The following is a 27,596-nucleotide window of genomic DNA, read 5'->3' as shown; positions in this document are numbered from 1 at the left end:
TCAATACTTTAAACAATGTTCAGATGAGGGGAAACGTATTCAAATAAATAACTGTAAATAACAGTAGGCAACGACGTCTTGGCGCACTGCATTCTGGGTAGTGGTCACCATGTCCGTCGTTGTTTAGCTACATTCAGTCCCGTGCTTCAAATAGGAAAATAAACAATAAATATACAACAATAAATACAATTTTGCAAGACTAAAAATACAGCAATAAAAAAAATGTAATGTTAAAAATAAAAAAATAAAAGTCAGTAGAGTAGTGTATAGAATAATGCTAAAAAGAATGTTTAAAATCTTAAAAACGAAGGGTATAACATACTCCAAATTTAAAGCCAGATAAAAAAGGTGGGTCTTTCATTTTCTTTAAAAATACAGAGAGAGTTCACTATTCTATTATTGTTGATTTTAGGAAGACAAACAAAAGAAAACTTAAGAGCAATTTATTCTTCACAAAACGACAGCACGTTGGTACAAATAAACAAATAAAAACTCGATGGTTAAAAGGACTGCCAATTCAAGTTTTTAAAAAAAGCTTTGCGAACAACAAAACTCTGCATTTCTGTAAGTAAGATTGTTTGTAATGTCAAAAGTGAGAGACATCTCGATGCGGCTGTGATCTTTGGCTGTACTCAAGTGGGCCAGTCGTGACGACACGAATCCCTCCCCTTCGTAACTCAGAGGACGTCTCTCTTCCTCAGGTCGCGTCACATCGCATCGGATAACACCTGTGGTCTTATGATGAAGGAAGAGGACTTCATTGTCCTGACCTACTCTCTGAGGATAAATGTAGTGAGAGTCGACACCCGTCCTGGGTAGGTGAGTGAACACCAGAGCTGTAATTATCTTCATTTATGTTTAGCAATTTGGAATGGTAATTATTTTAATTAGTTATATTGTGAGTATGCTCGCACTAAACACAACATAGTGATGCAATGAAATGCAAAAACTTGATGATATAATGATATATGCATCGGGCGTACTGCCCTTGAGTTACTGAGTGTGTAATTCTCAACTTATATTTAATGGCGTGTGTTGGAACATTTTCTGAGGACATATATGGTGAAATATTGGATTGTAGTGTCATTTTTTATTATTTTGTACAACAGAACAGAAAAAACTTGAATAAACAGCTTAAAATGAACCTGTAGTCAGCAGTTTTTAAGAGATCATCATAGGATTCGGTTGCGTTTCTGCTGATTCATAAGTCTGTGTGTGTGTGTGTGTGTGTGTGTGTGTGTGTGTGTGTGTGTGTGTGTGTGTGTGTGTGTGTGTAAGTGTTTGATCTTTATCAGAGTCAGTGGATCTGAATTAATATGAGCTCCTTGGGATAAGGAAGTACATAACATTGACCTAAAGTTTATTTGGGTGATTTCAGAGAGCAACAATAGTGAGGGAGATGAAGTATTTATCCCTGAACTGAAGATACAAGGTTTGTTTTTTACATTTACATATTCTTTGTAGTTACATTATTACATTATCATGCAATGACCACAGTTGTCAGCTACAACATGTATTGGTTGTGCTCTCTGTTTTCCCTTCACATCTCCTTGTTTTAGGTCAAAACAACACACGCGGTTTCTATTACCTCATTAACCACGAGCTGGGGATGACACGCCACACAGTGTGACAGACAAGTTGGTCCCAGGATGAGGAGAGATCTTGGGGTGGCTTTGCTCTTGCTGCTGTCTGCAGCTGTAGAGTCCAACAGTAAGTTGAAAGGCTTGAATGGCATTGTCTTTGGCTTCTAACAACATGTCTAATAAACCTAGAATTGCAGGTAGTTTTGGTTTTATATGTCTTGGTTTGGAGATCTGCCTTTGAGATGTCTTTCGTGTTCACAGCACTGAAAAATTAAATTTACATCACTGCTCAAAGAAAATGTTTTTATTTAAAAAAAATCAACCTTTATGAACTGGGGTGGATGAAGAAATCTTAGATACACATACTTCAAAACCAGGGCAGTTAAAAACAAAACAATCTATCTAGTGTAGCTACCATCAAAGTTAAGGTTCAACGCGTTGTTTAAATCCTGCCAACGTTTCTCTTTTTTATTATATTAGTGCTAAATTGTGGATTAGGAGCTGACGTTTGTTCGTCACATGTGTTGCCAGGCATGTCTCCACCAGGGAAACCAGTGCTGCTCGGCTGCAGGTCCCCTGAGAAGGAAACGTTTACCTGCTGGTGGGAGCCGGGCTCTGATGGAGGGCTGCCCACCTCCCACCATCTGTACTACGAGAGAGAAAGGTGTTTTGAATTTAAATTTCATTTGGGGAATTTCTTTTTTTGCTTTTATTCAACAGGTCACTGTAGAGATGCAGGAAGGGTGAGTGAGAGTGAGAAACAGGGGAATGACACATAACAAAAACTAGAACCACGGTTTCAGTCACAGTGTTTTGTCTTAACCTCTCGGCCACCAGATGCCCCATTAAGTCTCAGAGTTTATCACCAACACTGAGAGAAAGTAAAGGTAAAGCTTCTGCTGCTGAGTTATCAGTTATGTAATATTGTATGCGGGTGAGTGGAAAAATACCGGCTCTCTTGTTCCCACATGCTGTGTAAGAAAACCTGCAGACTTCAAACTCTTCACCTGTGTGACCTTTACTGGCAGTGGCCTGGGGGAAAAATCCCAAAACTGAATTCATCACCAATAGTTTCAAGGATCGGCAGCGTCAGTTGGTTCGTCCAACTTTGGTTCACTCTGAAATATCTTGACAACTACTGGATGGATTGCCATAAACATTTTACACACAGTCAAGGTCCCCAGAGGATGAATCCTCTGCTGGTGATCCCCTGACCTGACCATTGATTTTGACTAATTCTTTGGTTTATGCCCATTATGTCATTCCCATCAGCCTCAACTCTGTTTAGTGCTGATCATCAGCATGTTAGCGTTTTAAATGTGAGCATGCTAGCAAGCTGCTGTCAATATTCATCTGTGCCTCGGTATGGCCTCACAGAGCTATAATACATTAAATGTAAAGTTTGGTCATTATGACATTTGTTATCATGTTGCAGTGGTCAGTGAGGAAACTACGTGGACATCACACACACCTAAGTCTTGTCTCATTATCAGTCCAGCCCTGTGCTTGTTTATTGAATGTCACCATGTGTTGACTGCCCACAGCACAGTTTTACAATGCTGACTTTGTCGTATATGCATGTAAGCAAAATGCCCTGAGCAGTGTTTGCTGGTCAGTAAAGGTCTTGTTTTGTCTTCGTACAGGTTAGAGGGAACGTACGAGTGTCCGGACTATCGGTCGGCAGGAAGAAACTCCTGTTTCTTTGATAAGGAACACACCTCCATCTGGGTCGACTACCACCTGACAGTGATGGCCTCCAATGCACTCGGGAATGCCACTTCAGAGCCCTTTAAGACGGACGTGATGGAAATTGGTAAATTTTGTTACTCCCTCCCCAAAAAAGGATTATGTTTATTAATTAGAGTAGAAGATGGCACACAGCAGAGAGTTATCTGTAATGATTCAGCTGATGATTGCCACAGTTTTATTGGCTGTGCCTTCTAAAGTACGGAGTGGGGGACACGAAGTACAAATTAAAACCTGTACAGAATGAGGCGGAACTGGTTTTTTGCCCTGTGTAAAACTTGTGTACAGTCTCGGATCAAATTTCACAGCTGCTTTTGTTTGGTTATGCAGGCAGCTGTGCATGTGATCATCATGTACTGTACTTACGATCGCCTACATGTGGAGCGGAGTCCTGTCCCATGTGACAAAATAGTAACTCCACTGCCTCCAGTAACCCTGTAGACACTTTAGGGCCCAGGATCTAATGCACGAGCCCCCGCGTGACGGATTGCTATGAAATTTAGTCCAGACATTCGTGTCCGTCTCAGGAAGAATTGTAATCACTTTGGGGATCCCCTGACTTTTCGGCTGTTGCCATCATCAGGACAAGTTTTTAATTTGTCCAATACTTTGGTTTATGACAGTCAGATATCAAACTAATGACATTACCATCAGCCTCAGCAATACTTTGATTTTAGTGCTATTTTAAAAATGTTAGCAAACTAAAGAAAGATGGTGAAAATTATAAACATCATACCTGTTAAACATCAACATGTAAGCATCGTCAATGTGAGCATATTATGCTGATGTTAGTATGGTTCTGTCTCGACAGTGAAGCCCGATGCTCTTGAGAATGTGACGCTGCTGGTGGAGGAGAGAGAGGACAGTCCATACCTTCACGTCAGATGGGAGCCTCCCTCTAACACCGACACCAAGTCCGGCTGGGTCACCTTGAAATATGAACTAAGAGTCCGACAAGACAACAGCAACAAGTGGACGGTGAGTTTGAAATGTTGTATTAAATTATCAGGTCAGTAAAAAAAATGAGATATCACTAAATCAGTGTACCGTAATTCCGGTAAAAGAAATGTATTTGCAACTACTGTTTGACCCAAATGTGATCCTAATCTGGGTAAGAGGTCAACATGGTTTTTGTTTTTTTCTCTAGGAGTACACGTCAGGTACACAATCTCATTTCAGCCTGTACAGCATCAGTCCTGGGGTGGTGTACACGGTTCAGGTGCGCTGCAGACTAGACCACGGCTCCTGGAGTGAGTGGAGCAACTCTACCTGTGTGAAAATCCCTCACTGTAAGTCTCAGAAGCTTGTTGCAGAAGATCTTTGGCTTTATAGGTAGCAACGAGTACTAATAATCACTAAAAATGCTTTTTATATTTTATATTTAGATCATCAGAATGAGAGACCATTTTGGATAATGGTTTCTATCCTCTCTGCAATTCCATTTATAACAGCAGTGTGTGTCTTGGTAATGAAGAGGAAATCGTACGTATATCCCGCAAAAAATATACATAACTCCTTATTCATAGTCAAGATGATGATAGTTTGACTCATGATTCACTTTCTTTTGATCTCCAGTGTGAAGCAGTGTGTTCTGCCCCCTGTTCCTGGTCCAAAGATAAGAGGTGTTGACGGTCAACTTTTCCAGGTAACGCTGAATCTGCTGTGTTTTCTTCAACATATCCAAAAAGTTGCTTTGGACTTGATAGTGGTCAGGTCATAATTGAATTGATTAACTGTTAACTTCCAGAGTGGGGGATCTGAAGATGTCGACAATGCCCTGATGGTCAACCAGAGCTTTCCTCCTATCGGGGCCTGGAAAGACCAAATGGAGGAGTACCTAATTGTGACTGAAAATGACGATGGGCTTCCCTCCAAATCTCAAAAAATGAAGAAAAGCTTCATTATTCCCACTGGCTTCAAATTAGACTTGGAAAAAATCTATTATGAGGAGACAACACCATGCCAAAATAACTGGGAAAAGGCTGAGAAAAGAAATAATGAAATGGATAGCTTTGAAGGCGATAACACCATCAAACCCTTCACAAACAGAGGTTATGTGGATATTCAGGGACATGCGGAAAACATACAGGTGGTGGATGTGAAACAGGTGAACTACAGCAGAGTGGAAGTGGTGAATGGTGACAATATTCTCATCTACGAGAAAGAAAACATCCCATTTGAGAGCTCTGGCTACATTGATGTTCAGATACCAGTGAACATACCAGAGGACTACAGCAGGGTGAAGGAGGTGGACAATGACAACATGGTCATCCTGCAGACACAACATGCGTCAGTTGACACTTCCAGTAGAGAGAAGGTTAACCATTACACAGACTGTGCCCTTCAGAAGACAAGAAAACCCAATATGTGCACAGAACTCATCGAACGCGGATATGTAGATGCCATCCATCCATCATCAAATATTGGATGAATTGCTATGATATTTAGTAGACATTTTGTTCTCCATAGGATGAATCGGAATGACTTCGGTGATCATGTGACTTTTCCTCTAGCACCACCATGAGGTTGACATTTTTATGCCTCCGCGCCGGCGGCATTATGTTTTCGGGTTGTCTGTCCGTCCCATTGTCGTGAACGCGATATCTCAGGAAGGCCTTCAGTGTATTTCTTCAAATTTGGCACAGACGTCCACTTGCACTCAAGGTTAAACGGGTTAGAATTTGGTGTTCAATGGTCACTGTGACCTCACAAAACACGTATTGTGCCATAATGCAAGAATTTCATATGCTTGTGACATTTTCACACAAAGGTCTAATAAAATTATGTTTTTGGACAGACGTTTTGGATAGATATGGATGTAGACTGCACCATGACCGGTATGCAGAGGCATACACTTGCGAGGCGGTAGTTCTAGTTGGTTTGAGTTAAATTTCTTGACATGTACTGAATGTGTTGTTGTGAAATTTGCTACATAAACCTAATATATATATATATAAATACCATCATCTGGCAGCATCATCATGTCAATATTTCAATTTGTCCAATACCTAAAAAAAAAAGTGACATTCCCATCAGCCTCAGCTGCATGTTTTTACCAATTCACAAATGTTAGCATGCTAACAGGGTAAACATTAACTGGCATCACAAAGCCCCTCTCAACGCCTTGAGTCTTGTTTGCTAACAATGGAGCTTTACAGTACTGAGGATTAAGCGTTAGTAGGATTCTTGTTTGCAGGATCAATTAATGTGTTGGTTTTGGTTTTCTTGCATTGGATTTGTTGAGACTAAAAAGAGATTAGTGAAATGATTGGGGCACCGACAACGTCATGCCAGCGAAGGCCCTATTGAAACTGTAGCGTTTCTTTTTCTTCTGCCAAATTTATTGGCTTTATCGTGCTCAAAAACATACCAATTTTGACATGCATATCAGGACTGGTGAAACATTTGATATTTTAGGTGTCTCGCATTTGGGTATGAAAGAACGGCTCTATAGTGCCCCCTAGAGCTGATTTTAACTTTGAAAGGCCACGCCCCTCACCCCGTATGTCTGATTGACTTGAAATTCAACACACGTCAAGTTCTATCTGCTCGACAAAAGTCAAAAAGACTCCTAAACTCCGCCTCCCAAAATGTTCCGCCATTTTGAATTTAGTGAAAAACACATTTTTGCAAACTCCTCCTAAACGCTGGATCCGTTTGCGACTGCACATAAACATGATAGTAGACGAGTCAACTAAACTCTTTACTAATTCTGCAACATACTTAAAAAGGCAACTGATTTTTAAAAGAATGATTGTTCCTAAAACTCATTTGACATATTGAGTTTCATTCCAAAAGTCTAGAGGCGACTTTATATCGCACAATACAAGGGATTAAAAAATAAACCCTCTTTAGTAAAGTATTAGTCAGAGAATTCAAATGTGTTGACACAGGTGACATCTCATGAGTATTTTATAGCGGATGGCATTTCAAAATGTTTGCACATTGTACATTTTAAGCAGTGCGTCTGGTGTTGAATGGCCCTTTGCATAGTGCAGTTTGAACCCTGGATTATTTTGGCTGCCTCGGTTTGACAGTTGCTTTAAGAGTAAACATGCATTTCTGGTCTATTTATGAACTATGGTTTTAAAAGTGATCTCATGAAAGATGTTTCTTATTTTCTTTCACCTAAATAAACAAAATGTTTGAGTAACTTTCAGATAAAACTTTAAATATTTTCCAAGATTCTTTATTCAGGTGAAAATTCAATCGTCTGTAATATCCATTGACAAAATGTTAATCATTTACAATTACCAAAACAATCTATATCTGCTTCGTTTTTCGTTGTTTATTAATGACCCAAACTCACTGAAAGTAAACACTGCATTTGTCCTCTTTATGAAGACACTACATTGATATTTTGCTTGAAGAAAATGAATCAACTCCAAATTGTCCTTTGATTTTACTTTCCTAGTTAACATGCAACAATTGGTTGCATCTCTGTTGTCCTAGGAAATACAGCCTACAGTCCATCTTACATTCAGAGTTTATATTCAAGGATTTATAAAACAGCTAAATCAGGAATTATATCTTTACATTAGTTTTCATCTTACTTCCTTTGTTTCAAATCTTCATGCATTTTTAAATTCCTATTACTTCACAGTTTGGTCTCATTACCACAGAACATATTGAACCATTGTATAGCATTTAAAGAAAGTTTTGGGAAATACTCTTATTCACTTATTGGTGGTAAATTAGATGAGGAAATTGATCCCTATCACATTTCTGTATGATGGCCACCTAAAGCTAGCTAATTAACAAGTAATATCTCATTTGTTCGATCCGAAGAGAAAAATAAAAAACAATTCACCATTTTATGGGGAGTATTTTTCTTGGAATAATTTCTTTTTTACAGAAAATAGTGATTTGTAACCGCTAAGAGCCCAGAAATACTCTAGCACATGAACGCCCCACAAACCAACAAATAGTTGTTTTGCTCTGATAAAACAAATGACATTCAAGTATTATGCTAAGCTAACCAGCTGCTGGCTGTAGTGGACGTCGCTGATATGACAGCGGTATCATCTTCTCATCCAACTCTCAACCAGAAAACAGATGAACACATTTCCCAAAATGTCAAAGTTTTGCTGTAAGATTCACATGAAATGAAAGACTGTGTAGAGAGACTTTTTGAATAGCGGGACATAATTAATGCTATTAGTCACATGTGTGCTTTTCCTGGCGTAACATGTCAAAATAACTTGTCAACTTCTTAACAACCATCCTCGTCCTGCTTCCTGTAGAATTGTATCGAGACTTTAGCATGTTAGTAGGTCCATCTTGCATTAACCCAAACCTATAAAAACTTCCAATAATAAGATTCACTACCACATGTGATCTTTACAATCATGTCTTCCCTCCTCTACAAACTTCATCTCAGTCCTCTGAGATCTGACTGTTAATTCATTTTGTCCATTTCAAATTGTAATCTATTGCTTTTCTTAATGCATATTGCCACCTAGCACTTTAAATTACTGTAATTTGTTTTATCATTGTACTATTTTATAGTTTCTTATTCCTCACTATGTGGATCAACAAAAACAAAATCACTGAACAGCTTTTTAACTAAGTCAAGTAAACAGCAGCTAATGTTTCTTAACATTATTTTGCTCTTTTTCCTATTAAAAGAAAATCAAATACTACCATTTACACCAATCACAGGTAGTACTACATGACATGTTCAGTACTTTGGTAGTCTCAAACAAATAATACAAATTAAAAAAAAAAAAAACAAAAAAAAAAAACACACAGGCTGTACTAGGTAGTGCAATCAGGATAAAAAGTAAAAAACATGTTCAACTCTAAACTCAACAATACATGTCATGGTGGCCAAGGGGTTTAAGACTGTGGGTCAAATACGGTTCACTGAGATGTTGAGCTTGTGAAGTCTATCACCCTTTGTAAATCTGTGAAAAACTAGTAAATTAGTTTCCACAGTAAGGTTACACAAACACTGAAACAAGTGGTTTAGAGAGCATCCGAGTGCAGATTCAAAACAAAAAACCTGCGTGTGAAACTCAGAGGAAATCTAAAAACTTAAATAGTGGCTTTTTTAAAGTTACATTTTGATTGACACCCGACAGCACAAGTATTTTATAATTTCTTGTTAGGATAAATTGGTTTAGAATGTTGTTCTCGTGTACTAACATCAACAAATAAAGATACTATAGAGTACACTGTTTTGGGATGCACACTTCTCACAGGTTTGTTTTCCGCCACAGTTTTACAAAGGGTGACATACAACCATCATTTTACAAACTTAAAATCGTATTGGCCCTTTTATTGAGCCCATATCAGCCCTGACCAGGTAGAGTAATTGCAATGTTTCTGGGGACAAAAAGATGCCAGAAACATTACATACTTTAAACTTAACTGAATTGATTAGATAAAAACAAAAATGCACCAGATTGGCTTTGCTGAGAATGTCTTCGTACTGTGTAGCTGGTTGACATTGTACATAAATTCAGTACATAAACCCCTGCACATCCTCTAGTCTTGATCACTGACAACTTGGTTGAAGATTCATATTGTGGGATTGCTTCAGGTGAGTGGTTTAGTCCTGATTAAACCTCTCCAGTTTATAACCCACACACACTCTTAAAGTAGCTTTGCCCAATTATCTTGAACTAAAACACAGAAACATTACTTAAGCTTGATGTCTTATTTTTTGTTTGTTTAAGTTCAATCAATAAAAAATAAAAATTAATAATTCATTGTAAACTTTAGCAACATAATTAATTCCCTGACAAAAATCTTCAGGTTGACAACCACTGCAGCGGAGCAGTTTGCATTATGTGCACGTGGGGTTGACTCCATTCTAGTGTCTTCTAAGCTGGTGATCAGCGAGAGTGGGTTCATTCATTGTTTAGGCACAGAGGGATTCGCCACTGTCAACTCTTGTCATCTTCATCAGTGTTTTCAGCACATACACTGTCCAAGTGCATGGAGCTCAACTGCTCCTCAAAGTTCAGAAATTTGTGGTTGCAATCCTTCTCCAACATTTTCTTCCAAATTTTTACTGGAAGAACAAATACAGAAAGATAATTATTTGACTTTGACTTGACTTTCAATGGGGAAATATATTTCTGTATGCTCCAACTCTTTAACATCTTTACTTACAAATGGAACTGGTCAAATCACAGCTTTCCCTTTGTTTCACCTCATAAGACCACATTAATTTAAAGAGCAGGTGTATAAATATTGGGTGAGGACGGTAACTCACTGTACTCTGGTTCCTCTGGCTGTGTGGTGTCAGGACCGGGCTCAGCCTCCTCAGACAGGCTGCTGATCTGCAGCTTTTCCTCAATGTCCACCGCCTCCTCTGCATCTACCTGGCCTGTCTGCTCCAGGCTTGACACCATCACCTCATAGGCTCTCCTGGCATCAGACGACAACTCGATCATCTTATGATAGAAGTCCTGTGGGTAAGAAAGACAAACTTCTCATCTTTTTTGAAATATATTTATTAAAAATACAAATTCTCATGTCTAAAACAACTGTTTTGTTAGTGATTAGTATGCATTACTGCTGAACATATTTCCCACCTGTGCACCATCATAGTTGAAGATGCCCACCAGGCTGACAGGCACGGCCTTGCTGACGCAGCGACCCAAAGCTTTCCTGGAGAGGGCAAACACGAACGGCACCCCCTGTTCACGACAAGTGTCTATGATGGTGTAAAGAGCCTCATCCAGGCCTCCTGCGAAAGGTGACATTTTTCAAGAACTTTGTGTTTTCACCTGGTGCGCATCTTAACCTTGTTGCTCCCAGGGTTCAATTTGTAAATGAGTATGGTCTTGCAAAAACTGTCACGGTCAGCGTATGTACACATTTAACTGGATAAATCTGTTATAGAATTTGTTTTCCTTCCCTTTAGGCCATATGCCCACACTAAGCTGCTATTTTCACACCAAACATGTATTTGTTCAGCTGGGGACAAAACTGAAACCGCTGGCCTTGTCCAAAAATAAGACTTACTAGCTAACTTTCTGTCAACTCTAGTCCACACTGTGATTACACATCTGTGCTGTTTTTGTTTTGCCAAATGAGGAGGGAGATGAAGAGATTTTGCTATTTTAACTATAGTTTTGGGGCCTGTTTGGATAGTAATCTTTACAAAAACAAGCTGACACTTTATAGGAGAGCTGAAACAATTAGTCAATCAATATTTTCACTCATTTGTCAAGCAAAAATACATTTAATATTTCAAAAGGTGGCATTGTGAAACTCTCACAAGGACACAGTACCTTTGGACTGGATGCGTTCACAGTTGGGTGAGATGACGACACACTTGACCTTCCTGAGTTTGAGGTGCTTCAGAACCTCCCTGAGCCCCATCACAATGCGTCTCTTCATGCGGGCCTTCATGGGGTCTTTCTGGTACAGGCGGTCCTGGAAACGAACCAGCTCCTTTAGCAGAGCCGTCACACATTCATCCACGTCTTTGCTCAGCATCTGGCTGCAATAGCTGACATGCACAACAGTATAATATACTTTTACAATATACGGTTACCACAAATGCGAGAAAAAAAGAGAAAAAAAAACAAAAAACAGTGATTAAATTCTGTGAGATTAAATGTTTCCTTATTTCTGCACAACCAACAAAGATTACAACTTGTGGGAATAGAGTGAACAGTCTTACTCTCTGAACTTTCTGCTGTGGATTTTGGGTCGATTGGCTGGGCAGGGCACAGGTGAGGTGGTTTGTTCCTCTACGATTTCGTCTTTGTCGGCTTCTTCATCACCCTCCTTCACCGTCTGCTTTGTGTCGTTTAACTCTGACTTGTCATCAAGTTCTTCTGTAGGACTTCCAACCTCATCTGAGGCTACAGAAGCACAAAAATAACAGATCAAATATTCGCTATAATCAAAGATTTCCTCAAAAGTATTCTATTGTTTCACATGCTTGATCTGACCTGTGGCATTTGTTTCACACTGCTCTTCTTCTTCTTCTTCTTCAGCATCAATAGCAGGTTTGAACTCATTTTCAGGCAGCAGTCCTCTCTCTTCCAGCAAACGTTTTTGTTTCCTCTCCTCCCTTTCTTTCAAAATGACCTGAGAAACAGAAATAAACTAATAAAGGCTCCACTGCTGAAAATACATTCTTAGGAAATGTAGTGCATCTGTATTTGTTCCAGAGTAAGTCGGTGGACATGCCTTTTTGAGAGGGGTGGGTTTCTTGGCTTTGGGCACCTCTCTCTGCTTGCCTTTCTTCACCAAAGGGCTGGTGGAGTCCAGAGGATTGTGTGCAATTTTATCCTGCTGCCAGGGCAGCTTCTTCTGGACTAATGGCTGCTTCTGGACAGCAGGTAGTCCGCCACCAACTGCAAATAATTCATTTAAAAAGAGACTTATTCTGGGGTACGTTTTCATACAGTTTTGGATCAGTAGGATTTGTGCTAAGAACACAAGCAAAACCAACCTAAATACATTCTTAAATAATCTGTATCGAGGGAAGACAGAGAAATTAGGAAGCCTTTGTATCAGAGGCCAAGATGCCAAAACACAACCCACCTGAGAGAATGACTGGTTTGGCGTCCTGTTTTGCTTTTTGAGACTGCTTCTTTTCCAGGGCGACCAACATGTTTCCGATGTCCAGCTGAACAGGAACTTTGCTTTTCTTCCCAGACACCTTTTCAGCTTTCTAGTAATCAGGAGACCAAAAACAATCTCTCGTGTTTTCTCCAGGATAATATCAAAACACACAATTTGAATGTACAAGAAAAATACAAACCTGTCCTTTCTTCGCCGTCTCTGTGGGCTGAGTTTTTGCTGCAGGGGATTTTTCCTTGGTGTGGTCGGCAGACTGATGCTGAACACCTTCTCTTTGGTTTTCCTGGGAAAAGAAACGCAACAAAGGTTTTGCAAATTACATACTACATAATGTTGAAGACAATCTCCTGAACCGACAGGTTGTAATGTTTCCACCCGTGTAATGTGCATTTTAGCAAAAACAGACACAGTATTTTATTTATAATGTAAAAACAACCGGGAGGAGAAATAACTGTCGATATGTACCTCATTGCATAGTTTTGCGGCATAGCTGCTCGTTATCAATCTATCAGTTACAGTCAGAGCAGGAGTCAAGCCTGGAAACTCCTCTTCGTCCTGAGAAGACAACATGGCAACAAAAATCAGCTTCCATCACCTGCAAAAAAAACATTGCTGTTGAATTGAATAAAAATATGGGCGCTGTTTTTTTTTTTATTCACCTCAAATTTTGGAAGCTCCTGATACATTGCTGGCTTTTCCGACTCATCTTCTGCATCTTCACCAGCACCTTTAGGCTTCTTCTTCTTTTTCTTCCGTTTTCTTTTCCCTGGTGCTCCCTCCTCCTGCTCTGCAGCCATTTCCTCCGTCTGAAGAGACGCAAAAGTGAAGCGACAGAAAACAATGATTAAAATCATGGCAGCGCAGAAAAACCCAGAGGTTTACCTGACAAATACATTGCATTACCTAAGTGAGGATGGCACCTTTAATAGACTAAACAGCCAATTTTCAGGCAAGAACAAATCTTCAAATTTAAGATGTTGATACCTTCCAAAGCCTAAATGAACTCAACACTTTTAAAGACTTTTTTAAAACCTGCAATGCCGTGTAAAAATAAAGCTGTTATGCCGAGAGCCTGAATCCAACTAAATGTCATCTAACCTGCTGATTGCTGCTGATTGTCTTCTCTTTAGGGACAGGTTTCTTTGGAGGCTGAGAGGCAACATTAGCCCAGGAAGTCACCACCGGCTGACCTGTTCACAAAAATAAATGTATAATCTCAATTATTACTGACCCCATCTTATAGTCACCAAAAGACTGACGACAGGGACTTTCACCTACCTGGCGACGCAGCAGAATAATCTGGCTCAGCATTACTGGCAATTTGTTGGTGATCAGTTTGTGTTGAGGATCCTCTCCGAACAGACTATTCAACAGAAAATGACATTAGCACCAAAATTAGGAGTATACCTACATTAGTGAAACATTCACTGCAAACTACACAATATAACTTCTGACATTTAAATTATCTTACCTTCCAGGAAGATGCCGATGTTTGCATTTGAGGGCTCGAGGATTGAGGAGTTGGACCCCAGCACTCTTTCTGAATAAGAGCGACTGCTTTTCCCAGCGAACCACCAGCTAACTCTGGGAAATCAGTCATCTTCACTTCAAATGGGGCCGAGACTGCCTGTGCTGGTTTCGACATCCCTGCAGAGTTCGGGAGAGATGTGGCACCTCTAAAACCTGAATGGTACCAGATAATTTTTGACTGATTAAAGTAAGATAACTTCCTGAGGTGCCCGGGATCAATCAGTAAAAAAGTTAAAGATGCCATGTGAATGTATATATTAAGAGTTAAAACATTATATTCAGTACATATTCATGATGCCATGAGAATGATGTACTTTGTACATAATGGAAATTAATCACATCATGTGAGATGTCTACCTTTTTTCTGAACATCCAGTGAGTTCTTGCCCATAACTTTGCCTTGAGCAGGAGAGCCAATGTTGCCTTTTGATGTCTGTGGAGATGGATGAAAATCACTAAAATCAATTTCATGAAGAAAGTTTAGCTTATCTGATCTTTCTGAAGATTAAAACTAAAAACCCACCTTAGCTTGAGGACCCCGTGTGGACCTGTCCCTCTGCAGGAAATCATCACTGGTCTCTCTAACGTGACGGCTGCTACTGTACCCATGACTCCTGGACACATCTCCCCCTTTTCCTGCTGGACCTCCATTTGTATTTGATGTGTTCTGCTTTTGGCTCAGACCTGAACTCCTTGTGTTCCTTCACAAAAGTTCAGACATTCACACAAATAGGGGGCTTGTGACATCAGTCCATTAGGTCAAGTCATGGTTACTTAATCAAGTACAAATCAGTGATCATCCTCCTACCCTCTTAAACTGTGATCACACACGTGTGGGTTTGGTAACATCAGAGGTGGTGGTGTGGCTGTGTGTGGCTCAGCAGGTCTCCTCTGGTGTTTATGGTCAGAAGACTGGATGGCAGATGACAGTAAAGATTGTCATTAACAGTCTAATGGACTACGACCTTTGGCTGGAAGTGAAGCCATGTGTTGCACACTTCTTTAATCGCTTTATCCACATCATAGACTCACACTTATATGCGTAAGGCACAACTTTTTCCTCTAGTACAGTTAGCTAACGATTAACATATGTCAACTATAACTAAACTATTTAGCCGTTAACTCAAAAAATTTGCATCTAGCGTTATGTTAGCTAACGTTACATAGTTTTGTGTAGCCTGTCAACAACTTTGTGTTTTACAAAGTTAATAACCAACAGTTGATGGTGTAGTAAAACCATCTGCAAACGTCAAAGTATCCTCTAAGCTAACTTACACATTCCCAGCAGCTAGCTAAAAGTTACGTCCATACGTTATGGTTACTGGCTAGCTTGCTAGCTAAAAAACAAACAACCGTTACGTTATTATTTGTTAACTACCTTGTCCATCTTCGGGTTTTCCTAAATGCAGTCACATGCCCGCATGTTCACTCGATCTTCCACGTGTTGTTAAACACCCTGTTACACCGCTGCCACATATATATCCAACTACCGCAACAGTTTGTTGGCTATCTAAGCTAAGTTACTTGATCGATAGCAGCTAGCTGTCGTTGAGGCTCACTGGAACAGCTGATGTTTACAGCGACATCTTCCGGCTCGTTGCGTAACAAATCAACTTGGCAAAGGGTACACAAACAACGCTAACTAAATATGAATACCTTTCTTTGAATTGCCAAAAGCTGTGCCAATATATCAAGATAGACGATGTCACCTGTAATACTATGAAACATTTTTAGACGGACTTTTATACCACAAATAAATGGGATTTTAGCAAGGAGATAGTCCCATTTAAGGCAAGTGGCAGTCTAGAATCTAAGTACTTCCGGTCAAATATGTCTCTGATTTCACAGTTAAAGCGCAGGTGTCCGGTTTTATTTTAGTTTTTTGTTTTTTGTATGATCAAATGAAGGAAAGCATTTAAAAATGGATTTTAAATGTATGTTAATGCGTAATTAATTCATGTTTCATCGGTTACATTCACGTAAGAGTGTCATAACGTGAAAAGAGGGCACCTTTGTGCACGGCACTTCTAATCAATTTTATTTTGAAGGCTAAATGGCTTTCGACAGAAGTGATGTAGCACACATTGATGGGTTGGTGGAGCGGAAGCGACACAAACCAGAGTACTCGCGGGAAAAAATGGCGGAGTATTGTGGCTTCTTCACGTTCTCAACATCAGCAATTGAAAATGTTGTATTATGAGCCTCATCCGATGTTTATCTGGATGCGTGAGTACATTATTCGTGGTCGTTGAGTATTTGTGTAAGTTGTATTTGTCCACTTTGTCTTTTTCATTGCTTTGTTAAAAGAGTTCGTACCAGTTTGTCTGTAAAGGGGCTGGACTCTCCCTACGTTTCCGTACTGTTGAACATGCATGACCGAGGTCCTAAGTTGTTTCCAGTGCCATTGTTGTTCTGCTCTTCAATTGGTTTTCCTTTAATACTCAAGAAGTGCGATATATCTCTTGTTGTTATTTTTAAATCCCCTTTGAAACCCCCAGTAGTACACGCGACTTTAACAGTAACGCTAGTAATCAAAAATATGTTGTTTATTTTGTACGTTGAGCGATGCAATAATATATGCTTTCAATACTCCAGGTTTGTCACAGCGGTGTCTTCATATGGCTCTGTGTCTAGAGAGGAATACACAATGCAAGAAGGTATTTATTACAGTCATTTTTCTGACATTATTGTGTCAATGTAGTGCATGAAATTAAGTTGAGTATTCAACATAATCTTTTATTTACCCCCTCAGAGTCACTGAACGTTCCCACCTCTGGCTACAGTAAAACGAATCGGGTGTTCACTCAAGAATCCCCAATCAAGTATTTCAAGTGTAGTCGTTGTATACTCCTCTTCAAATCCAAGGTCTACCTTTTTGAACACCTCAACAAAGTGCATGGCTGTGATGTAGATGCTGCTCTCAGAGAGGCTGGTTTAAAATACACGGTGACTGACAAAGACAAAACTGACAGCAATAGCAACAGTGCAGAAGATGATTTTGAATGCCAGCACTGTGATTTTAAAGCTTGCAGTCGGGCAATTTTAAACGAACACGAGAGACAATGTCAAAAAAAATCCGAAGATGTTATTGGAAATATAATCATTTCTGAAAACCCGGATACCAGCATAATTGTCATGTCAGCAAACCAGCACAGTGAAGCTGCAGGAGCAAAAGAGATTTCCTCCGTTTTTTCTGTGATGTCTACCTCAAAATCGAAATGCACACTTAAGTCATCAAAGGATCTTAAGACGTACAAGCGGCCATTGCAAACCATTACCAAGTACTTTGCGGTATCATCTGGATCAAATGGGAAACCCCCAGTGGACTCGGCTGAAAGCCCACATCTTCTAGACAGCACCAAAGGAACCATCCTTTTGAAAGAATCCCCCTCCAGTTCCAGCCCAAACAGTAGTGGTGTGTTTAAAGTCACTGCAAAGTCCATGAATGATATCGCCAGTGTTTCTCACCGGTTTTTGCTAGATGACCAACTTATAAAGCCTGACCCGAGTGCACCAAAGCCCAATGACCAATCCAGAGAAACCGTTCCTGACAACATTGGTAAAAGGGCAAACAGTGAAATCTCAAAATGTCCTCCTGCTAAAAAAGTAAAGTCAGAAAAAGAAGAGACAAAGCTCCCACAGGAAGAACAACAATCATCAAGCAACACAGAGTTTTCATTTGACGTTAGCGAAGATGAAGGAGAAAAGAAGCTTTGTCTTGTCAATGGAGACTCTGAAAGCTCAACAGTGTATTCTTGTAAGCACTGTGTCTACAGTGATGTGAGCAGTACATGTGTATCTACCCATTATCAGAACGATCACCCTTATGTGAGATATAACGCTGCTTACATTCAGGATCCAAGTGATAGGAGTGCTATCTTTCGTTGCCTGCAGTGTCCAGTTGAGTTTGTAAGTATAGCTGCCCTCAAGAGACACTACAGTGAAAATCACCCAGAGGCCCCAAACGTATTCAAGATGCAATCAGTTGATGTCAGTTTGGTTTTCAAGTGTTTTTTGTGTGTGTTTACCACCAACGTATTGGAGGCATTGAAAAAGCATTACAAGGAAAGTCACCCAACTCATGAAGTGGATAATTCCTTGCTGTACTGCAGATATTTGGCGACTGGATGCCAAGAGGGATCAACTCAGTCAAATATAAGTGAAAAAGCACAGAGTCCAGAAAGACCAGGAGGGATTTCTCCTGAAAGTGCCTGTACACCATGTAAGGGAGTCCAAAATGACCCCTCAGCCCAACATCCCAACTCCACAGGAGCAGATGTGGCCTTGTACCATTGCAACACATGCAAGTTTAGTCATAAGTCAGTTGTTGTTATGCATGTCCACTACCAAAAAAGACACCCAGGTCAAGAAATCACAATAGATAAAATCAAACAGTCAGCTTGTGTCCCATCACGCACAACATCACCGATGGCGCCAGACAAATCTCCAAACTCTGTGACAATAACAGAAAAATCTGCACCTCAAACGACCATCTCAGATTCTTCTAAGACAACAAAAAACAAAGCTGAGCAGTCGCAGCGTAAGTGCACATCGGAAGCTTCAAAGACTCGTTCAGAGTCTCCCAAAACCAAGAAAGTGGAATCTACTGAAGACGAAAGTAAATGCAAGGAGTTGCCCAAAAAACGCAATCGGGTGTCTACTGGAATGGGCAATTTATCCGGCATTTCTCCAAGCGGATTGTTTTACTGCCAGTTTTGCAGTTATTCAAGTACCAATATCAAAAGTGTTCTTGGTCATCATAATGCAAAACATTCTCTGCATGCACTAACGTGTATGGAAGAGATCGTATGTTACAGTGCTCAGATGCAGAAAAAGAAACTCAAAAGTAAAGCTGAGGCCTCAGCAACGACTGCATCTTCTGATTCTAAAACTAGTAAACAAGTTGAGGTACATGGTTCAGAAGTTCTACGTGACCAGGATGATGTAGCAGACGCTTCTGTGACTGAAGATAATGCTTATGCATGTGCAAAAAACTTGTTTTACTGTCAAAAGTGCAACTATGGAAATCCATCGATAAAAGGTATCGCAAACCATCAAATCGGAATTCACAAAAGCCTCCATTACAGGAGGGTATGTATTATTGAACATACAGCTGTGATTCGTGATCAAATTGAGAAATCAAAATCTCAAGCAAAGGAGTTCTCCTTTTCTACGGGTCTACCTCTTCCTCTTATGGGGGAGGGAGACGAAGATGTGTATTTCTGCCACTTTTGCAACTACAGAAAGAGTACGGTGGACTATGTAATGCGGCATTACCTCAAAAAACATAGTGGGTTTATGGTTAAGGGCGAACTAATCCGTCTGTATACCGCTATGGTTCGCGAAAAGACAAAGAAACTACACTTAGAAACTGCAAACCAAGAAGTCACTCATGCATCCCTAGAGGGGAAAGGAAATAAAAAAATAAAGATGGTTGGCAAATCGCTCCCAGCTCCAGCATCACCCTCAATGACAGCCTCACAACCACAGAGGACCCTTCGTTGCTATAGATGCCCATACAGCACTCAATATGTGCAGGCTTTAAAGAAGCATATATGGAAAATCCACAGGGCAAATCGCTCAATCACAGATGTTTTAAGAGTGTGTTTCAAACAAGGAACTTTACAGATGGGGTATCACTGTGACGTGTGTGTTTTCTCTCACGAAAAAGCGGCAGCAGTCCATGAGCACTACCAGGAACAACACCCAGGACGTAGCCCAAGCCTCGAGTACGTGACTACTCGGTTGTATGTCGGTCCCGATGCGCATCCTCCTAAAAAGAAGAAACCTCAAACGAATTGCACCGATGGTATTAGTGAGGGTGATGGCACTGATGGCAGCTCACCATCTCAACGATCTGGACAAAATGAAACCAGGAATTATTCATGCAGAGCGTGCTCATTTAAAGGTAGCTCAGTGTCGTCCGTCACGCGCCACTACCGCGCTGTTCATCCGTGGTCTGTGAAAGAAGACGGTTCGGTCCTGGGTGTCGTCAACAGCAAGAGACCAAGTGCAAACAGGCAGGTGGAAGACAATGTAATGCCACGGACATTTGAATCTTACCAAGTGCCTCTTGGATTTGAAGCAAAAGCATCTTCCACATTGCTCAGTTGCCCTTACTGCCCTGTAAGATTTCTCACCCAGCACGGTCTCAACACTCACTGCGGAATGAAACACCATGAAGCTGTATACGAAGGTTACGATGAACATCAAGAGAAAATCCAAACGCGCATGCAAGTCTTCAAGTGTCCACATTGTACCTACGTGAATACCCTTCATCAAGGAGTTCTCAGTCACTGCCATATGAAGCACCTTGCCCTCGAGCCCAGAGCGGACAGTATTCACGCGGATGAAGCACAGCTATCTAAGTGGGTTGACTGTTTGAAGAGTAAAGGTCCTTATGATCCTGGCAATTTCAGACTTCGTGGCTACATATGTGAAACCTGCCAACAGATTTGTGCAACACAGGAGAAACTGAATAAGCACTGTGAGAAGGACCATACTGAGACTGTGCCAAACACGGTGCCAAACAGCGTGCCAAACACGGTGAAACCAGCCCCTAAACCATCGTCCATGGGTAAAATAAAACAATATAAGACTCTAAGCAATCGGGGATTAGTATCACAGTCTTCCTTTTTATGTAAGAAAATCTATACCGTGGTTAAATGCCAGTACTGCCGTTATAGTTGCAGCACAAAAATTGGGATCGACCGACACGTGCGTGTTCACCACAAGATGGCATATGTTTCTAGGCCTCAGGATTGCATGTACAAATGCGTACTGTGTTCCAGTTCCTATTACACAAAAATACTACTTGGAAGCCATTATGTTAAGAAACATGGAAGGGACAGCTTCTTAAAGTACTATGCACCGGTATACAAGCAGGCCCAGGAGAAGCAACCATCAACATCTCATGACCGCCCTTTAACTCCGACACCAGAAAACCCTCCAGAGGCATGCAAAAGCAGCACGACGACAGAGGAAAGCAAAACAATGTTAGTCTACAGGTGTCCAACGTGTCCCTATGTGAATACAAGCTACCATGGCACGCTCACTCACTGCCAAATGAAGCATCCAGACCTCGTTGCCAGGGCAGATGAGCTCCAAACAGAGGAAATACTTGGAACCAACTTGGTCGGGTGTACGGTTGGAAAAAGTGCTACTGAAAGAGGGTACATTTGTCAAATGTGTCCACTAATTTATCCAACAATGAAGAAACTAAAAAGCCACTGTGAGAGGGACCACCGTCAGGCTCTGCCAGCAGCTCCTGGACATTCAGCTGACATTGAAACTGAAAAACCACCTGATCTCTGCTCTCAGGGCTCAGCATCAGAGGAGGCTTTAAAAAGCAAAACATCAACAACAGAAAATGGCCTCCGTCACCAGAGCACCGCTGAGACAAACAAAATGTCCGTACAGAACAAGGTAACGCTGTACAAGTGCCACATGTGTAGCTATAGAGGATTCTATCGAAGATACCTGCTATGTCACTACAAAAAGACCCACAAATTGGATCCACTTACAACACGCAAGCTGCTACAGAAGTATAACAAATGCAGAAAGGCCAGGAAACAGCCCGAAGCCAAAGCCGAAGCTGAGGAAGGAGTGGCCATCAAATGTAGGAAGTGTCCGGAGTTGATTTTTGACTCCTCCCAGCTGCTCGTTGCCCACTACAGTACTTTCCATAGCTCAGATTGCATATTGGACTTCACGGTGTTATCCCGAGGATCAAAGAAGGGTAGTACAGGTCTTTACAGATGTGTCCACTGCAGTAAACAAATGAATGGAATTAGAAAGCTGTGGTATCACCTGGATTGCCACAGAGAGATGGCAAGAAAGAGGGCAGAGGCTGCAACGTCATTGCCAAAGGCCAAATCCATCGAGGTAAGTTGACTCTGCCAATATTGGGCATTTTACACTCTTGATCCTTTTTGCTGCATGCTTTAGCTACGCCTTGTTGACCTTTTGCTGCATTTCATTTTCAGCTCTTCATGCAAGATGAACTTCTCACGTTGGAAACTGTGGACGAACCGGCCCAGTGGAACGTGACACCAGGTCAGACCGTCAATTTGCCGCCAAGCCCTCTGTCGCCACTGTCAAAACCCACGGATGAAGAGCAACCACAGCTGGAATCCAGAGAACAACACACTTGCAAACAGTGTCGGAGGACATTCATGTCGTTAAAGGGGCTGCGTTCGCATGAGCGCAGCCATGCAGCCGTGGCAGCCCTCAAGAAGATGAACGTTGCGCCTACCTCAGTGTTAAAGCACAAGTAAGAAGAAACTTTGGGGATTTGAAATTAGGAGTGAAAAGAAATAATGACGAGTGTCATCAGCATTTAGTTGTGTCAGCAATGTGGTTCAATATCTTTTTCTTTTCTCTCTACAGCATTAACAAATATGTCCTGTTCAAAGCTGGGACCATCAAGCCCTTCCTCTGTAGTTTCTGTTCCTATCGGACCACCGTCATGGGCCTCTGGAGGTGTCACTTTATGAAAGTGCATCAAGGTGAGAAACCTGCACATATCCCACCTTCACCCAACATTCAATATATTGATAGTTACTATGATGCATACTTTATGCTTTGTGCATGTTTTTCAAATAAGCCGTTACGAGTATACACTCCACCATATTTCTATCAGTGAGGGTAGGCTGAATATTAGAAACATCTCTTCCTATAACTTGATACAGTTCATTTGAACCATACCTCTCTAAAACAGTTTCAACACACACTGAACATTATAACCTTTATGAAGGTATTCACTAGGTTTACCCAGGTCTACTTAAGAAAATGGTAACTGAGTGTAGATGGAAACTGTTGCAGCTCTCTGCTTGCTGAGATTTTGATCAGGATGGTTTATTATAACTGACATCCAGCCATATGTTGTTAAATATGGGCTATTGTACAGAATTGTATTGTAATGAATAGACGTCTCTGCCCGTTTTGTTATGTTGTAAAACTGTTGGAATTTACCAGATTGTGTCGCCCGGATGCTAATAATCAGCTTCACTGTACAGATTACACAGTATTGTTATATTGATACGATCTTCTGTCTCTCATTCCATGTTTGTACCACAAATGAATGCTCAGATGTCATGATGGAACCTGCTGAGACTGACGACCAACATGAGGAGAGCGTTCAGAGGGCCGACGCGGAGCCCTTTAACTCATCAGAGGAATTGAACTATTGGCCTGAACCTGATGAAAAACCTGACATTTCTCAAAGCAAGTCATCCCTATTGTGTTTGTAAATCATAATGTATTTATAACTTTTTTCAGTAGTGGCTATACTGAGATTAAATGCTAATTTATTGTACTTTGACAGAATCGCTGTACTTGGAGCCCCCAGATGTGCAGCGGCAGTTGAACCACTACAGCTGGAGGGCACAGGCTGAAACAAACGTGCAAGAAGCCAAGTTACCGGACAACTGTGTTCTTCACTGTGAGTTCTGCAATTTCAACACCGGACACCTGTCTAGTATGCGACGACACTACCTAAATCGCCATGGAAAGAAGATCCTCAGGTGTAAGGGCTGTGACTTTTTCACTTGTTTTAGGTAAGTTACAACCCCCATAAGGATTTGTTTTAATGTAAAATTAATCTTTTTATTTTGGATATTTGCGACAGGAAAAGTTGTCTCCAAACACTTGTCACTTGTTTCTCGTGCCTTTTTTATTAGGAAAACCCTGGAAAAGCACATGGAGGCGGGTCACTCTGCAGGCCAGTCAGAACCTACTCATGAGAAAGACCTCCGCTGTCCTTTCTGCCTCTACCAGACCAAGAACAAGAACAACATGATCGATCACATCGTCTTGCACCGCGGTAGGTTCGATGCTCGACAGGATTTCGGTCTTCGCGTCCTCATATATTCTCCTCCGTCACATTATGTTTTCTTTTGTTTTCAGAGGAACGCGTTGTGCCAATAGAGGTGCGACGCCCGAAGCTGTCGCGTTACCTTAAAGGCGTTGTCTTCCGCTGTCACAAATGCACTTTCTCAAGCGGGAGTGCTGACAACCTGCGTTTGCACATGACGAGGCACGATGACGTCAAACCCTACAAGTGTCGGCTGTGCTACTTCGACTGCACGTGGCTGAGCGACTTGGAGGCGCACCTGAGCGATAAGCATCAGGTGAGGATTTGTTACTAAACCCCCGTCTGTGCATCACTGGAATCCCTTTGTGTCTGAAGAATTTAGAAAGTATCCACTGTCAGTGTACCGGAATTTTGAAAAAGTAAATGGAATAACAGACACAGTCTTTGTCTCACATTTTCAGTAGCCATTAATATGCATTATAGAAAATAGAAGTTATTTGCTGAAGACTCCGGTGCTTGGGGGACACTGGAACTTGATTTCAGTATTTTTATTATACTGTTAGCATACACATAGCTTTGCTTTTAATTCCAGTAAACCTTTAAATAAATATCCACCTAATATTCTAATGTTTATGATAGTGGCACCCAGTGCTTGATTACTGTGTCAGGAAAGCCATTCACAATTTCTGTTTGTTTTATTGCAGGTTGTGAGGAATCATGAGCTTGTGGGTCAGGTCAGTCTTGATCAGCTACAGGCAAGAGTTAGTAGGATGCCAGAAGAGGAGCCTTCATCTAACGTGGAGCACCACAACACTGGCAGTGAGGATGTAGAAACAGAGGAGTTTGTTACTGACTGTAATGAAGTTCTACTTGAGATACAAGCTAAAGACCCGTCAGAAAATACCACGAGGGGCGAAATTACACTACAGGCCGAGGAAGCATATCAGAAGCGAGAGCAGGCCGGAAAGAAGGAAGGAAGCACCGCCAAGAGCTGCGTGCTGGACCTTCAGTGTGAGAATGCAAAGCCAAACACTGTTATCCAAGAAAAGCGTGAGCAGGAACCAGCCCAACCCAAACTGGGAGATAGTGAGGACAGCAACATAACGTTCACACAACAGAAAGAGGAGGCAGCAGAGGGGAGCTCACTGACATCTGCTGAAATAGCTGAGGATGTCAGCATCTGCAGGACAGATAAGAGGGCAGAGCAGGATGGAACGGTTAAGACAGAGGACATTGAGACAGAGGTTGTAGATAATGTTAGAAGTGAGCTGGTATTACTAGATGAAAGAGGCAGCACCCCTCTGTCCCACAGCCCCAAAAATCAAGTCGATACGGAGGCAATTTCAGCCCTCGCAAGGACAAATCAGATGCAGGCTAATAACAGCAGGCCTCAGGGGAGTTTTGCAGTTGCAAGGCATTTGCTAAGTCTCTCGTCCAAGTGTGCACAACTTAAGATGAGCCATGAGGAAAGCTTAGGGGTCTCATTTACAAACTGCAAAAGGGAACAGGTGCACAATCAGAAAACCAGTGCCGAGGTAAGAGAGCCGTATGGGGAAATGCCAGTACTTGAGAATGAATATCTCAAAGAAGAAATGCAGCCTCTTGGTTGTTGCAAGGAGGAAGATGAGAGCGATCGTCTTGAGCAAAAGCGGGACGGAGAAGATGAGACGGTCACAAAAGACACTGAGAACGGATGCACGAAACAGAAACATGATGGCATGAAGAATGCTGGCACTCCACATGTGCCCAGAGGTAAGATACGGAGTTGATGACAATGAGTATACATCAGTCTATTATAATTTACAGAACATGCGGTCAGAGCACTTGCACCCAATTATTTTTTTAATAGCCTGCACTCTAGCGAAGTCTGGATACATCAAGATTGCCCTGTATCAATGATAGGGCCCCAGCTTACTGTCATTTTCATTATCGGTTAATCAGCTGATCATTTTCTCGATTAATCGTTCAGCGTATGAAGATGTTTGTTTTGTCGGACCAAAAGTCCAAAGATATTCTGTTTACCATCGTATATAACAGAGAAAAGTATCAAATTATCACAGTTGAGGAGTGGGAACTTGTGAGTAATTTGGTATTTTTACTTGAAAATTTACTGAAATGAAAAATGTATGACAAAAAAAAATGCTTCTCTCATTAGTCAGCGGACTTAAAATCCCCCCAAAGGCAGCATTTAAATGTGTGCAAGTTCCAGTTTTTCAAATATGAAGATGTTCTGCTTCTTTTTCTGTTCGCTATTATAGTAAATGTAATATATTTTAGTGTAAGATGGCCAAAATACGATTTCATCTCAGCCTCCTGTGAATTGTGATTGGTATTTGTCACTATTTTTTGATATTTTATAGTATAGTATTTAATTATGACTAGATGATTGAAGGGACAGCAGAATCATAGTGGGTTGCTGCCCTAGTTGGGTTTGTGAAATGTCATATGATACCGGCATGTTTCTCTTGTTCTTCAGGTGCTCTTACAGTCACCGATGGAGCTGCTGAAGTCTCATTACCAGCAGCTACTGAGGAGAAACCGTTTACTTGTGAGTTCTGTGGACGAAACCTCATCAGCAGCTCTGACCTGCAGCGTCACATCGTGCGACATGGATTATAATATTTTTCATTATGTTGTGGACGGTTGAGAGGGCTTTCCCTATTATTTTTTTTGTGTTGGAAGCTTTGGACTTTATTTTTCTTGAACTGTCCTGGACTCTCTTACTGTGGAAATCTGTACAACCTGGTTGCAAAAACATGTTTCATGTTTTGTAGAATGTAAACCTTTTTCTATTGACATGTTTTTATGGTACAGCTCTTGTACGTAGGATATGGTTTAAGTAACTAAAACTTAACCGAGACTTTGACTGTATAAAGTGTGATACGTTGACATTAATATCCTTAAAGACAATAATGGATATCCATGAATATCTATCAGCCAATGCAAAGATCCTTTCTTTTTTATTATTCCTTGAGTGTATGTGAAGATATTAATCATTAATACTGTAAAACATGCAAAACTGTTGACACTGTGAATAATTGTTACACGTAAACTGGTAACTAGACCAACCTTAAAAAACACTGATTTGTGGGAACAGCTTGTGCTGCCTTCAGGTGCTGTTAAGTATTTGAACATGAATTGGTGTGTACCTTGACATCGAGGAAGTGAGTCATTTAACCAGTACTAAAGTAGTATTTTGTTTGAAATAAAGTTCTGTTAACTTTTTAAAACCCCTTGTGTTGTATGATGTCGTTTAGCCAAATTGTAGCCCAACAGTGAGCAACACCTAACTTATCACAATGCAAATTAAGCTATCACTTGTATTACTAAAACTAATAAGAGTAAGGCAGTTTAATGTGTGGGAAGAATTT

General features: G+C 40.9%; 3 protein-coding genes across 8 annotated transcripts; 2 read left to right on the top strand and 1 right to left on the bottom strand.

The window, feature by feature from the left end:
- Positions 1 to 755: 755 nt before the first annotated feature.
- prlrb (prolactin receptor b) lies at positions 756 to 7,855 on the top strand. Of its 3 annotated transcripts, none has more exons than XM_031849597.1 (10): positions 756 to 819; positions 1,379 to 1,432; positions 1,560 to 1,710; positions 2,115 to 2,247; positions 3,227 to 3,396; positions 4,141 to 4,307; positions 4,477 to 4,618; positions 4,715 to 4,811; positions 4,905 to 4,974; positions 5,077 to 7,855. In XM_031849597.1, exons 3-10 carry the CDS (start codon positions 1,650 to 1,652, stop codon positions 5,758 to 5,760), a joined length of 1,524 nt encoding a protein of 507 aa, XP_031705457.1. In that variant the 5' UTR covers positions 756 to 819; positions 1,379 to 1,432; positions 1,560 to 1,649; the 3' UTR covers positions 5,761 to 7,855. The 3 variants fall into 3 exon arrangements, with proteins under 3 accessions (XP_031705457.1, XP_031705458.1, XP_031705459.1); XM_031849598.1 differs by lacking the exon at positions 756 to 819 and adding an exon at positions 824 to 874; XM_031849599.1 differs by lacking the exon at positions 756 to 819 and adding an exon at positions 824 to 874 and having other exon boundaries at positions 1,379 to 1,710.
- LOC116384691 (selenocysteine insertion sequence-binding protein 2) lies at positions 7,503 to 16,215 on the bottom strand. 2 transcript variants are annotated; one of them, XM_031849595.1, is made up of 18 exons: positions 15,790 to 16,215; positions 15,220 to 15,323; positions 14,935 to 15,112; positions 14,769 to 14,844; positions 14,353 to 14,564; positions 14,160 to 14,244; positions 13,980 to 14,071; positions 13,541 to 13,687; positions 13,347 to 13,436; positions 13,063 to 13,164; positions 12,843 to 12,972; positions 12,486 to 12,652; positions 12,245 to 12,383; positions 11,971 to 12,154; positions 11,576 to 11,796; positions 10,874 to 11,028; positions 10,552 to 10,747; positions 7,503 to 10,347 (listed from the first exon to the last, which is right to left on the bottom strand). In XM_031849595.1, exons 1-18 carry the CDS (start codon positions 15,796 to 15,798, stop codon positions 10,220 to 10,222), a joined length of 2,415 nt encoding a protein of 804 aa, XP_031705455.1. In that variant the 5' UTR covers positions 15,799 to 16,215; the 3' UTR covers positions 7,503 to 10,219. The 2 variants fall into 2 exon arrangements, with proteins under 2 accessions (XP_031705455.1, XP_031705456.1); XM_031849596.1 differs by having other exon boundaries at positions 14,353 to 14,528.
- Positions 16,216 to 16,541: 326 nt separating this feature from the next.
- On the top strand, positions 16,542 to 27,455 carry LOC116384682 (zinc finger protein 462-like). Of its 3 annotated transcripts, none has more exons than XM_031849579.1 (11): positions 16,542 to 16,637; positions 17,007 to 17,068; positions 17,164 to 22,295; positions 22,397 to 22,683; positions 22,800 to 22,918; positions 23,502 to 23,636; positions 23,737 to 23,968; positions 24,092 to 24,234; positions 24,318 to 24,541; positions 24,930 to 25,977; positions 26,702 to 27,455. In XM_031849579.1, exons 2-11 carry the CDS (start codon positions 17,059 to 17,061, stop codon positions 26,842 to 26,844), a joined length of 7,473 nt encoding a protein of 2,490 aa, XP_031705439.1. In that variant the 5' UTR covers positions 16,542 to 16,637; positions 17,007 to 17,058; the 3' UTR covers positions 26,845 to 27,455. The 3 variants fall into 3 exon arrangements, with proteins under 3 accessions (XP_031705439.1, XP_031705438.1, XP_031705437.1); XM_031849578.1 differs by having other exon boundaries at positions 16,542 to 16,671; XM_031849577.1 differs by lacking the exon at positions 16,542 to 16,637 and having other exon boundaries at positions 16,684 to 17,068.
- The last annotated feature ends 141 nt before the right edge of the window (positions 27,456 to 27,596 follow it).

This window comes from Anarrhichthys ocellatus, unplaced genomic scaffold, assembly GCF_004355925.1.
Source record: "Anarrhichthys ocellatus isolate YVR2014 unplaced genomic scaffold, GSC_Weel_1.0 scaffold9, whole genome shotgun sequence".
Classification (NCBI taxonomy): Eukaryota; Metazoa; Chordata; class Actinopteri; order Perciformes; family Anarhichadidae; genus Anarrhichthys; species Anarrhichthys ocellatus.
This window is presented reverse-complemented; position numbering and strand designations above follow the sequence as displayed.